Below are 12,234 nucleotides of genomic sequence, written 5' to 3'. Positions count from 1 at the left end.
TTCCTGCAGCTTCCCCATCATCTCCTTTAACCATGTTTTGATCGCTATGCAGCCAGGTTCTGGTCTAATTTTATGCCAACGGCGCCATCTGGTGGCGTCATTACTAACTTGCTTCCAGTCACGTGGGGCCCCGAAATGTTTCTGGGGAATTAGCAGTGATCTGCTGACACGGCCCTCCCAGCCTTATGGCTGGCGCTGCTCTGCTATGTTGTAATGCACATCCTGCACCTGTATGCTGTAGTGTCACTCTGGAGAAAAAATGGCAGCATATAATTCCTAATTCTTAACTGTCTAATGCATCTACATCCTTTACGGACAGACATTACAACATTGTGCTGTAAAAATACATTCAACTGCTTTAGGATCATTTAAAACCTTCATGGGATGAACAGCAAAAAGAAACAAATTGGCTTTTTAAATGGACAGCTATTTATGCACAGATGTAAGATGTATGGTTACTACCATTTATTTTCTTCAGTCAGAATCGGTCCGCTTTGTATTGGTATCTGAGCCACAATACTTAAAATGTTCTTAATAATGTGTATTTTCTTAAAAGTTTGAGTTACATTCTTCCATTTTACATGCAGTGTGCAGAGTTTTGTGCGTATTGGATGGTTTGCACACCCTCCCTGTGCTCACAAGAGCTTCCTTCGAGTACTCTGTTAAAGAATTGTGGGAAAGTGTCGTGTGATAGACTGGCATCCCATCCAGGGAATCCCCTGCCTCGTGCCCTGCGATGGACTGGCATCTCATCCAGGGAATCCCCTGCCTGGTGCCCTGCGATGGACTGGCATCCCATCCACGGCATCCCCTGCCTGGTGCCCTGCGATGGACTGGCATCCCGTCCACGGCGTCCCCTGCCTCGTGCCCTGCGATGGACTTGCATCCCGTCCACGGCGTCCCCTGCCTGGTGCCCTGCGATGGACTGGCATCCCGTCCACGGCGTCCCCTGCCTGGTGCCCTGCGATGGACTGGCATCCCGTCCACGGCGTCCCCTGCCTCGTGCCAGGCTTCAAACTCACCCTGCACTCAGTAGATTGATATATTTGCTAAATTTGTGTAAATTTGAGTATTTGCATATAATCCAGAACGTCCGATCTGCCTTTTAATGTATTTGTTATATTAATTATGAAATATCATCTTTAATAATACAATTTAAAATATGATCATTAGGTTTGCTTAGCTTTATAATAAATTATCTGACTTTATAGTAATATTCATTATTAATGATCTTGGACTTGTATAACCAGCATTCATACAATTCTTAATACACGACTCAAAAATCAAAATAATAAAAATATGTACTGTGGAATTAATTATTTGATTGTTTTAATGGATCTGAACTCCTTGTTCGCTTTTTTTACAAATTGGATGTGCACAGGTACGAGTAACGACTATTTTTGTAATTGCTTTGACTTCGTCTCCATGCGTGATTAATCGTATTTTATTTTTAAAACCCTGTGTGTGGTTACATAACTCGGACCGCAGACTATACCCCCACAGAAGGACGTCGGGTGTCCCCCCCGTCCGCTCGGCATTTAACTCCCCAGCCCTACCCGGAAGCGGGAACGTACCATTACTTTCATCTGCGAGAGGGGGGACCCATTTCATAAATCTATATTGAGCGCAGCGGCTTCGTCGTTTGTATATAACCATAATTGCACTATACATTTATAAATTTATTTTACATTTTCAAATTATATAATTGCTTCGCAATGTAGTGTTTCTCCGTAACTGCCTTACTGGGCCGCGGACAGCTCCCCCCCGCCAGCTGACTCGGGTGGTCGCGCCCGGGGGACCGTCAGCTCTCTTTAGTGTTTGCCGATGTCGGAGGTGTGACTGGGGTCTGTCCCTGGGAAAAAGCAGGTAAAATCGCGCCTGATCGCCGGCTCGACTCGCCGTCCGCTCGCCGTGTCTTGTGTCCCGCCATCGAGGCGCTCCGCAGCCGTACTGGCGGCTTACGGGGAAGATGGGGGGGGGGGCGCAGCTCCGTGATGCGAGCGGGGCGCCTTCGCTCGTTTTCAGCCATGATGTCCGATGCGCCGCCGGGATGGGGGTGACAGGGGACGGTGGGTGACAGGGGACAGGGGGTGACAGGGGACGGGGGGCAGCCGTCAGGGGGTGGCCGGGGCTGGCGGCGGGCTGTAGATGTGGACAGCCCCGCTGGCCTGTGCCGGCACTCAGCCAGCGACTGGGCTTTTTTTTGGGGGGGGGGGGAATCAGCTGCATTTCAAATGGACAGTGTGTTATCCCTGTCCCCTCCTCAAACTGCATGACCCCTAGTGGATACAGATGCTCTCTCACTCCTGTCACTCCTGTCAAATGTGGTGTGTTTTTTTTTGGGGGGGGGGGGGGGGGGTCAGCTGCATTTCAAATGGAGGCTGTGGTATGTCTGCCCCCCCACCGGCGTCGCATGACCCCCAGCCCATATAGATGTGCTGTGACTCTTGTCACCCTCCAGTTTTGCTATGTAGAGTGGGGGCGTTGTTACACTGCACAGAGCCTAATATACTGCTTTTATTGGGGCCAGGGTGCTGTTCATGGATTACCCCTCTGTGTTGTCATGCTGGAAGGGGGCTGGTCATCATCAGGACAGCAGCTTAACTGTATGCTGGCACCGGCAGCTTGTGGCGTCACGACCCTCGACATTACCCACTAGGTTATTAACTCATAAGCATGCAGTCAGCTAGCTGCCCTGATGTCAGGCACAGGAGAGGGCTGGGAATGAACATCTGGAACATTCCACTGTACATCATAAGATCAATTTTCCCCCAGCCCCCATAAGCTCTACTAACGTTCTGTACTGGGTAAAGCTACCTGTCCACTCCCTGTCTTATGGCAGTCAGTGGTAAATCGTTTAAGCCTGAGTATGGTTCACCTGTAAACATGTATATGGGTGCTGTGTATGAATCCAGCATAGTGGCTGTTTGGTGCTTGGTCACACGCCCCGGTATCACACAGCACTGAGCCGGTCACACCGAAAGGGCTCTGCTGGGTTGGCTATGACTGGTTAGGCTGCACAAAAGCTTGCTTGCTCAGCTGGCTTCACACCTTGTGAGGGAAGACTGACGTATCCCATTGGCTCTTCATGAGGCCGACGGTGAGGATCTGTGACTGGCCTGGTTGGTACTGATCACCCCCACAATGCCTTTGCAATGGTAAATGGACTGCATTTATATAGCACTTTTCTACTCCTACGAGTACTCAAAGCGCTTTACAATACATGCCTCACATTCACCCATCCATACACCGGTGGTGGAGGCTGCCATGCAAGGGGCCAACCTGCACACCGGGAGCAATTTGGGGTTTAGTGTCTTGCTCAAGGACACTTTGATGGGGTCTGGAGGAACCAGGGCTCAAACCTGCAACCCTCCGGTTGCTGAACGATAGCACTACCTCCTGTGCCACCATCTTCCCCAATGGGGATGTTGTGTTGCTGTTTGACTCTTCTTCGATACAGAATGACCATAACGGTTCCTTTTCATTACTAATTTTTCGTCCGTCCATCCATCCATCCATCCTTCCATCCATCTCTTATCTTTCTATCAGGGTCACAGATGCTTTTTTTTTTAATCAATTATGCTGCTCAGTAAAAGATGTGTAATTTGAAAGAGCCTCAGAAAAGCGGTCTTACCCTTTTCTGGTTTAGGCTGTGTTTATTATGTGTTTATTTACGCTCTCTCCGGGGGGGGGGGTGAGACAGTACTGATAGTGAATGAACCATTTTCTGCATTTTCTGACATCAGATGGTGCTCTTGGTTTGCTTTGGGGCATACGTTGAGCCCTTTTTTTTTTTTTTGAACAGAGAGCACCCTCTAGAGGTGTCAGAAAATATAGCAAATGGTTCATGAAGCTTCATTCGGCCATCGCTACTGAACAGCGACTTAGGTATTGTGTGAGATGCATGTATTACCCTTCCTGCCACGTCTGTCGTATTTCTTTTCCACGAGATCAGACATGTTTGCTGTTCTGCTTCATCTTAGCTGTTTTTCTGGGATGCCGCTGTGTTGTTTCAGGCGAAGAGGATGGCGCAAGTGAAAGTGCAGAGTGCAGCCCCCCTGTGCGGGGCCGGCCTGACCCCCGTCCTGCCCCCTGCGGCGCTGCCTGGCCCAGGCGCCCTGAGTCTGCAGCCCTCCATCAACGGGACAGCCCAGGCCGCCACGCCAAGCTGCCCCCCACCAGCCAGCGCTGCCGGCTTTGTGGAATCCAGCGTGCCCACCAACCCCCCAGGTGGGTGAGGTGATCTGATGTTAATTTATAGTGCATTCTCACCCCACAGCCCCTGTTTTTTTGTTTTGTATTGTGTGTGACTTGCTCAGCGTTTCACATAATTTTTTTTTATCCCCCATATAATTCCCACCATGCACCGTAGCTGCAGTTTACCTTTTGCAGAGCACTGTGGATTCATCTGAAATAGGGTGACAGGTAACACATGGGTTGCATTCTGATGAAGTGTTTCTGAGTATTTGTAGCAGGTATTACTGCTGAAATGTTTCGGGTTGTCTGTTTACCCAGTGAGGATGAGCAGGACACTTCCAGCTGCTGAACAGGGTATGTTCTGGGCTGAAAATGCATTTCAAATTTCACATTATTTACCGAGAGGCTCCAATATGGGAAACTGATCACTGGCAACCCTGAACTGCCTCAGTCAAACTGGGGCTGTGGCATATAATTTGCTCATTTCCTGCTGATTTGTAAAAAGCACGCACATGTTTTACTTGTTCGAGGAACCATTATGCTAAATGTCATCTGCCTTTTGCTGGTGCGTTTATCTTTTATGATTTTATCACTCTTTGTCATGTTGACAGATGTTGGTAATTTTATTTAATGCAATATTTGATTAATGTGTTGAAGAATATTAGGTGGTGACTATTTTAAATATGTAAGGTTATACCTCCTCATCTGAAAAGGATAATAACTGACTGTAATTAAGTTGCTCTTCTTTTGAACTGGAAAGGTGTTTTCATCAGGTAGTGATGGCCAAAATGCTTATTTGCTATATTTTCTGACACCACTAGATGGTGCTGCCTGTTCAGAAAAGGGCTCAAAGCATGCCCTAAAGCAAACCATGAGCACCATCTAGTGCAGTGTTTCCCAACCCAGTCCTCAAGGACCCACAGACGGTCCACGTTTTCGCTCCCTCCCAGCTCCCTGCCAAATAGTCCACATTTTTGCTCCCTCCCAGCTCCCACAACGTGTGGACTACCTGTATGTCCCTAAGGACTGGACTGGGAAACCGTGATCTAGTAGGGACAAAGAAGGCAGCAAATGGTTCATGAAGCATCATATTGGTCATCACTAGCAGAAGGCTAGCAGCGGGCATCCCCGTCTGGTGTGGCCCCACCAGGGGCCTGCAAGGCCCCGCCCCCTCATGGCTGTGTCCTCCTGCAGGTTCTCCCCGGGAAAACATGGCAAACCCCAAAGAGAAGACGCCCATGTGTCTGGTGAATGAGCTGGCTCGCTTCAACCGCATCCAGCCGCAGTACAAGCTCCTGAACGAGCGCGGGCCGGCTCACGCCAAGGTAGCGGCCTCCTGTAGGGGGGGCACTATTTTCTCTATTGGGTTTAACACATGTCTTGCTGCACTGTGTCGTTGTTAAGCCTGATTCATACTTTAATTTTCTGCGTGTCGTTGCAGTCCCGAGTGCAGAATCTTGTAAACATTCAACAAGTATAAACAAATGGGTAAACTTTTATGAACAGTTTTAAAGTTCTTACTAGGCTTGGGTGGTATTAAGGTAATATGGTACGGTATACTGCCACATTTTGACATCCCTACAGACAGACTCGGCAAATTTTATTGACAAGATTTTAAGGTGCCAAAATAGTGTGGCTTTTGAAACTATTGTATACTGCGGTGTAATGTTTGGCCGGTATGAAAATTTTGATACAACAACTACAATTCCTTGGTAAGACCCCACCTAGAATACTGTGTGCAGGTTTGGTCACCATACCTCAAGAAGGACATTGCTGCTTTAGAAAAGGTGCAACGAAGAGCTACGAGAATGATTCCTGGTCTTAGAGGAATGTCTTATGAGGAGAGGTTAGCGGAACTGAATCTGTTTAGCCTTGAGCAAAGGAGACTAAGGGGGGATATGATTCAGGTCTATAAGATTCTAACGGGTCTGGATGCTGTTCAGCCAAATTACTATTTCAATATTAGTCTAAATACTAGAACTCGTGGCCATAAGTGGAAATTAGCGGGAGAACATTTTAAAACAAGTTTGAGGAAGCACTTCTTTACACAGCGTGTAGTTAGAGTATGGAATAGTCTTCCTGCTACTGTAGTGGAAGCTAAAACCATGGGTTCCTTTAAATCAGAGCTAGATAAGATTTTAACAACTCTGAGCTATTAGTTAAGTTCTCCCCAAACGAGCTTAATGGACCGAATGGCCTCCTCTCGTTTGTAAATTTCTTATGTTCTTATGTATTCTTCTTCCATTCTTTCTTTGTTGACATCTGCTCTGTGAAAGTCACTGCTGCCACCTACTGGAAACACTTAGTCAATTTCCTCACGCGGTCGACGCATAACTATGTGCATGGTGTCCACTAGGGGTGCAACGGTACAGGTATCCCATGGTACGGTATGTACCTCGGTATTTGGGCCACGGTTTCGGTTCGGTTTAAATACAACACTACAAATAACACAAGAAAACAAATAATAAACTGCCTCTTATTTATGTATAAAATATCTATACATGTATACAATTCAAACTTACAAAATGTAAACAAAAACACTTTAAAAAATGTTAAAGTGCCTCTTAAAGTGCTCTAAATACTCTATATTCCACTCGAGGCTCTGTGCTTGAGCCAAATCGTTTTCGATGGCTTTGCGCGCTTTGTCATAGAGGTCGGGAATTATAACGTCGCTGAAATGTGTACGGCAGGGCACAACATAACGTGGGTCAAGCGTTTTAATTAAGTGGCAAAACCCCGCATCTTCGACAACAGAAAAGGGTTGCAAATCTTTAGCAATGAACGTTCCCACTGCACGGGTTATTTTCTTCTGTTTACCGGATGTGGCAGGGTATGTCTGTTGAAAAGCTTTTTCGATAGATACTTGTTTACCTGCAGTTACCTTTTCGTCTGTCCTCCGTTCAGGAACCGTTATATCAGCATGACTACGCTTGAGATGCTTAGCCATATTGCTCGTGTTTCCATTAGCGTATGGGACACGTGTTAGGCAATGTTTACAAACAGTGACATTTCTATTAACTGTTTTGACTCCCTGGTCGTTGTATTCTACAGCGAACCTGAAAAAAATCCATACTGGACATTTGTACGAAGCTGGTGCTTCTTCAAACTTCTGCCTCTCAACTGTTCCGCTAGTGCTGGCCATAATTGTTTGTTTTTCTTTTTTTCTGAGTCTGCGTACCGAGCTGCGAGCTCAGCTCCAGTTACGTCAGTGTGAGAGGGCGAGTGGGTGGAGCCACAACAGTGATTGGACATTAACTCACGGTGGAGGGCTTTCGCTCATTGGCGCTTACTGTTTAACTGGAGCCTGATAAGCATTAATCGCCATTTTCAAAAGGAAGTGCAAAAACGAAATACCGCGGTACACAAGGGCGTATCGGACCGTGCAGCGCGTACCGAACGGTCCGGTATTTTACCGAGTACCGTTGCATCCCTAGTGTCCACCGAACATGAAAATCTGGGATTCACGTGCACAGTCAGGCACAAACCCCTGATGATGAAATTTAAGATTTGCACTGCAGCATCTCGTGTGACAGGTAGGACACGCATGGCTCATGGTGAAGTGCCGTGTGCCAGCCACTTCCGTAAGAGTCCATCACTGATGGTCACAGTCAACTCAAGGTCATTGGTGCAGTTATTCTGCCGATGTCCAGCTTACGCTGTTTCACTTTTGAGTGCTGCATAACGGTTTTATCAACTTCATTCATTTTTTATTGTGAAGTTGTAACGTTGCTGGTACCAAAGAGTAATTTGTGCTTTCTTGAGGTAATTATTATTTAAACAACACTGTTAATAAAGTTTCATACGTGGTTTAACATTCTCCGACACCAAAAATATATATGTAAATAATAATCTATAATGACATCAGGTTTATACATACATAAACAGTAAATATTCTCCAGAAAACTGTGCAGAGGCTGTCCTCTGGTTTCGGTGGGTGTGCGGAAGCTCAGTGTTTTTGCCAGGGTGTGTAGAAGGTCAGTGGTTTTGGCAGGGTGTGCAGAAGGTCAGTGGTTTTGGCACGGTGTGCAAAAGCTCAGTGGTTTTGGAATGGTGTGCAGAAGGTCAGTGGTTTTGGCAGGGTGTGCAGAAGGTCAGTGGTTTTTTGCACGGTGTGCAAAAGCTTAGTGGTTTTGGCAGGGTGTGCAGAAGGTCAGTGGTTTTGGCAGGGTGTGCAGAAGGTCAGTGGTTTTGGCAGGGTGTGCAGAAGGTCAGTGGTTTTGGCAGGGTGTGCAAAAGCTCAGTGGTTTTGGCACGGTGTGCAAAAGCTCAGTGGTTTTGGCAGGTTGTGCAGAAGGTCAGTGGTATTGGCAGGGTGTGCAGAAGGTCAGTGGTTTTGGCAGGATGTGCAAAAGCTCAGTGGTTTTGGCACGGTGTGCAAAAGCTCAGTGGTTTTGGCAGGTTGTGCAGAAGGTCAGTGGTATTGGCAGGGTGTGCAGAAGGTCAGTGGTTTTGGCAGGGTGTGCAGAAGGTCAGTGGTTTTGGCAGGTTGTGCAGAAGGTCAGTGGTATTGGCAGGGTGTGCAGAAGGTCAGTGGTTTTGGCAGGGTGTGCAGAAGGTCAGTGGTTTTGGCAGGGTGTGCAGAAGGTCAGTGGTGTTGGCAGGGTGTGCAGAAGGTCAGTGGTGTTGGCAGGGTGTGCAGAAGGTCAGTGGTTTTGGCAGGGTGTGCAGAAGGTCAGTGGTTTTGGCAGGGTGTGCAGAAGGTCAGTGGTGTTGGCAGGGTGTGCAGAAGGTCAGTGGTGTTGGCAGGGTGTGCAGAAGGTCAGTGGTTTTGGCACGGTGTGTGTAAGCTTGCTGGTTTGCTTTCAGTGGAGTGTGTGTGGAAGATTTTTTTCCGGTGGGGTATGTGGAAGCTCATTGGTTTCACTGGGGTGTGCAGAAGCTCACTGGGGTCATAAACATCCAGATTAGTCAGTCAGGGGTTTGATAGCTTTAAAAATGGCCCTACTGACCCCTGGGGTGTGGGGGTGATTGAGGGGGACGCTGACACCCGCAAGTAGGTGTGCTGATTATATCCTGTTAATATTTGTAGTTAGCTATACAGTAGTGTCACAGTGGTATAACAGTTCTTGAAGGGTCAGTGCTGGATTTCAGTTCTCGAAGAGTATGATTATTAACAGTTTTATTTACACTTGGTTTAACTGGCTGTTTTAACTGGAAGATTTTACCCACACCTTCCCCCAGCAAACAGAAGCAGATTGTGATGGCTTCCTGAGAATAGCCATTTTACTTTAAATCAGAATAAAAAGCTGAGGTTGTGTCTCTGTTCTTTGGCATCACGAGGTTTAAGCAGGATGAACTACTTTTAAAAGGTTTTGTCTGAGTGATTTTAATAATCCTCTCATTGCTTGATGAAGGCTGGAAACCTTAGTCTCTCTTCCACCTGCTGTTCTGAGAGCAGCCCGTAGAGGTCACTGTTTCTACTCTTTGTCTGATTCCGGCCATCTCTGCAGATCTTCACTGTGCAGCTGTCCCTCGGGGAGCAAGTGTGGGAGGCGGAGGGCACCAGCATAAAAAAGGCCCAGCACTGCACAGCATCCAAAGCCCTGACAGAGTCCAGTCTCCCTAGGCCCTCACCACGCCTGCCCAAGCTGGAAGCCCACAGCAACCCAGGTAGTGTGTGAGCCCCCCTGTGGTTCTTTTCCTCACTGTTAATGAGCCGTTCTGTCCGGGAAATGCATATGAGGTGATTTCTGTACTATTTGGATGCTTCTTCTCCAGTTTATGTTCTGAAATTCAGAGACTCAGAACTGCCTCCAGAACTTCATTGAAGTGTCCAGCCCCCATATTGAAGGCTAGATGCATGTCTGACCTGTACAGGAATTGGGGTCCTTAACCTCCCTCTGCTTGCCTGCCTGGGTGTGCCCTCGCATCCCCCTCTCTCGTGGTTAGTTAGGTATCATCAGAGAGTCAGGCGGTTAGCTTTCCTGTACTGCTTAACCAGATGGATGAGTGGGTGTGAGTTAGCGCTCAGCGCTGAGACCTTGGCGTGTTGTATTGACCTATGTGGCAGCTTCATGAGTGTGTGAAATGCACACTGACACAAGGGGCTTGTTGGTGACTGCACCGTTATCCTGGAGGGGGGGTGACTGCACCGTTATCCTGGAGGGGGGGTGACTGCACCGTTATCCTGGAGGGGGGGTGACTGCACCGTTATCGTAATCGCACATATTGGTTTTTGGGAAGGAGACGCGCGATCAGAAAGGAGAGCGAGGAATGAGTGACATGCTGCCGTGCTGCTTATCCTGGTCAGGGCCATGGGGGGAGGGGCCAAGGGGGGAGGGCCTGGAGCCAATCACAGGCAGCACAGGGCACAAGGCCAGGGTACACCTTGGATGGAATGTGATGTGTACGTTGTGATGTCAGAAATTTCTAGTCAAAGACAGCAGGGGGAGCCCTTGCACTTTGGTTCAATTACAAAGCTTCATATTGGAACCATAACTACACTGTATGGACAAAAGTATTGGGACATTTGGCCATTACACCTATAGAAACTTTTATGACATCCCATTCTAAACCCATAGGTGTCAATATGGAGTTGGTCCCCCCTTTGTATCTAGAACAGCTGCCACTCTTCTGGGAAGGTTTTCTTCAAAACCTTGGAGTGTGTCTGAGGGGCTTTTTTCCCATTCATTCAGAAAAGCTTTTGTGAGCTCAGGCACTGATGTTGGATGTGAAGGCTTGACTTGCAATCTCCATTATAGTTCATCCCAAAGGTGTTCGATGGAGTTGAAATCAATGCTCTGTGGGAGCCAGTCAAGTTCTTCCACACCAAACTCACCCAACCATGTCTTTATGGACCTTGCTTTGTGCACTGGGGCACAGTCATGCTGGAACAGAAAAGGACCTTCGCCAAACTGTTCCCACAAAGGTAGAAGCATAGAATTGTCCAAAATGTCTTGGTATGCTGAAGCATTAAGAGTTCCCTTCACTGGAACTAAGGGGCGTAGACCAAACCCTGAAAAACAACCATTATCCCTCCTCCACCAAACTTTACAGTTGGCACAATGCAGTCAGTCAGGTAACGTTCCCCCAGCATCCGCCAAACGCAGACTCGTCCATCACACTGCCAGACAGAGAAGCGCGAGTCATCACTCCACAGAACACATTTTCCCTGCTACAGAGTCCAGTGGCAGTGTGATTTACACCAATCCATCTGACGTCTCGCATTGTACTTGGTGATGCGAGGCTTGCATGCAGCTGTTCGGCCTTGGTAACCCATTCCATGAAGCCCCCAGCACACAGTTTTTGTGGTGGGGTTAATGTCAGGGGAAGTTTGGAACTCTGCAGCTTTTGAGTCAGAGTGTTGGCGACTTTTACATGCTACGCGCCTCAGCACTCGATGACTCCACTCTGCTACTTTACATGCTCTGACACTCTGTGGCTGAGTTTCTATGGTTCCTAAATGCTTCCACTTTGCAGTAATACCACTTACAGTTGACCGTGGAATATCTGGCAGGGGAGAAAATTCACAGACTGATTTATGGCAAAGGTGGCATCCTGTGGCAGCACCCCACTTGAATTCCCTGAGCTCTTCATAATGACACATTCTGTCACAAACATTTGTAAACCTGACTGCATGGCCAGGTGCTTGATTTTATACACCTGTGGCAAATGGGTCTGAATGAAACCCCTGAGTTCAATTATTAAGTGTCCCAATACTTTTCTCCATATAATGTAAGTTAATGTCTGGCGAGGATGCAGCCCACCAAAGTAAAAAGAACAAGATGAAGAATTAACATGTGAGGACTCTGTGACCTCAGGGGCTTAGTGAAGTGCCAATGATGTGTCCCGATGATACAGTATTTATCTAGCATTCAGCTGTAAAATGTACTTAAAGATGGCGTGTGATATTTTTGCTCTGTTTTGTTCTCATGCTTTAACTCTTTTTACTTGAAACAATTTACAAGGTTTTTCTTGTGACCGGTGAGTTACCTTTGCACTGAGGCAGTATTGAGGAAAATATTCCATGGTATCTAGTTGGCTATTCCATCTTCAGTCTGGGTAACCCTAAGTTAGGAAGCACTAACTCTGAATGGG

At 47.4% G+C, this 12,234-nt stretch overlaps 1 protein-coding gene across 5 annotated transcripts in view; it reads left to right on the top strand.

Moving 5' to 3' along the window:
- Nucleotides 1-1,785: 1,785 nt before the first annotated feature.
- stau2 (staufen double-stranded RNA binding protein 2) overlaps nt 1,786-12,234 on the top strand; it is a 70,878-nt gene continuing 60,429 nt past the window's right edge. For all 5 annotated transcript variants that reach the window (XM_072699794.1, XM_072699797.1, XM_072699796.1 and 2 more), the window contains exons 1-4: nt 1,786-1,866; nt 4,017-4,230; nt 5,392-5,522; nt 9,648-9,807. In XM_072699794.1, the coding sequence (XP_072555895.1) occupies nt 4,026-4,230; nt 5,392-5,522; nt 9,648-9,807 (496 nt within the window). In that variant the 5' untranslated portion in view covers nt 1,786-1,866; nt 4,017-4,025. The remainder of the gene's footprint in view (nt 1,867-4,016; nt 4,231-5,391; nt 5,523-9,647; nt 9,808-12,234) is intronic.

Source organism: Paramormyrops kingsleyae, chromosome 15 (genome assembly GCF_048594095.1).
Source record: "Paramormyrops kingsleyae isolate MSU_618 chromosome 15, PKINGS_0.4, whole genome shotgun sequence".
NCBI classification, from domain to species: Eukaryota; Metazoa; Chordata; class Actinopteri; order Osteoglossiformes; family Mormyridae; genus Paramormyrops; species Paramormyrops kingsleyae.
The sequence above is the reverse complement of the archived record's forward strand: the minus strand, read 5'-3'. Positions and strand labels throughout refer to the sequence as shown.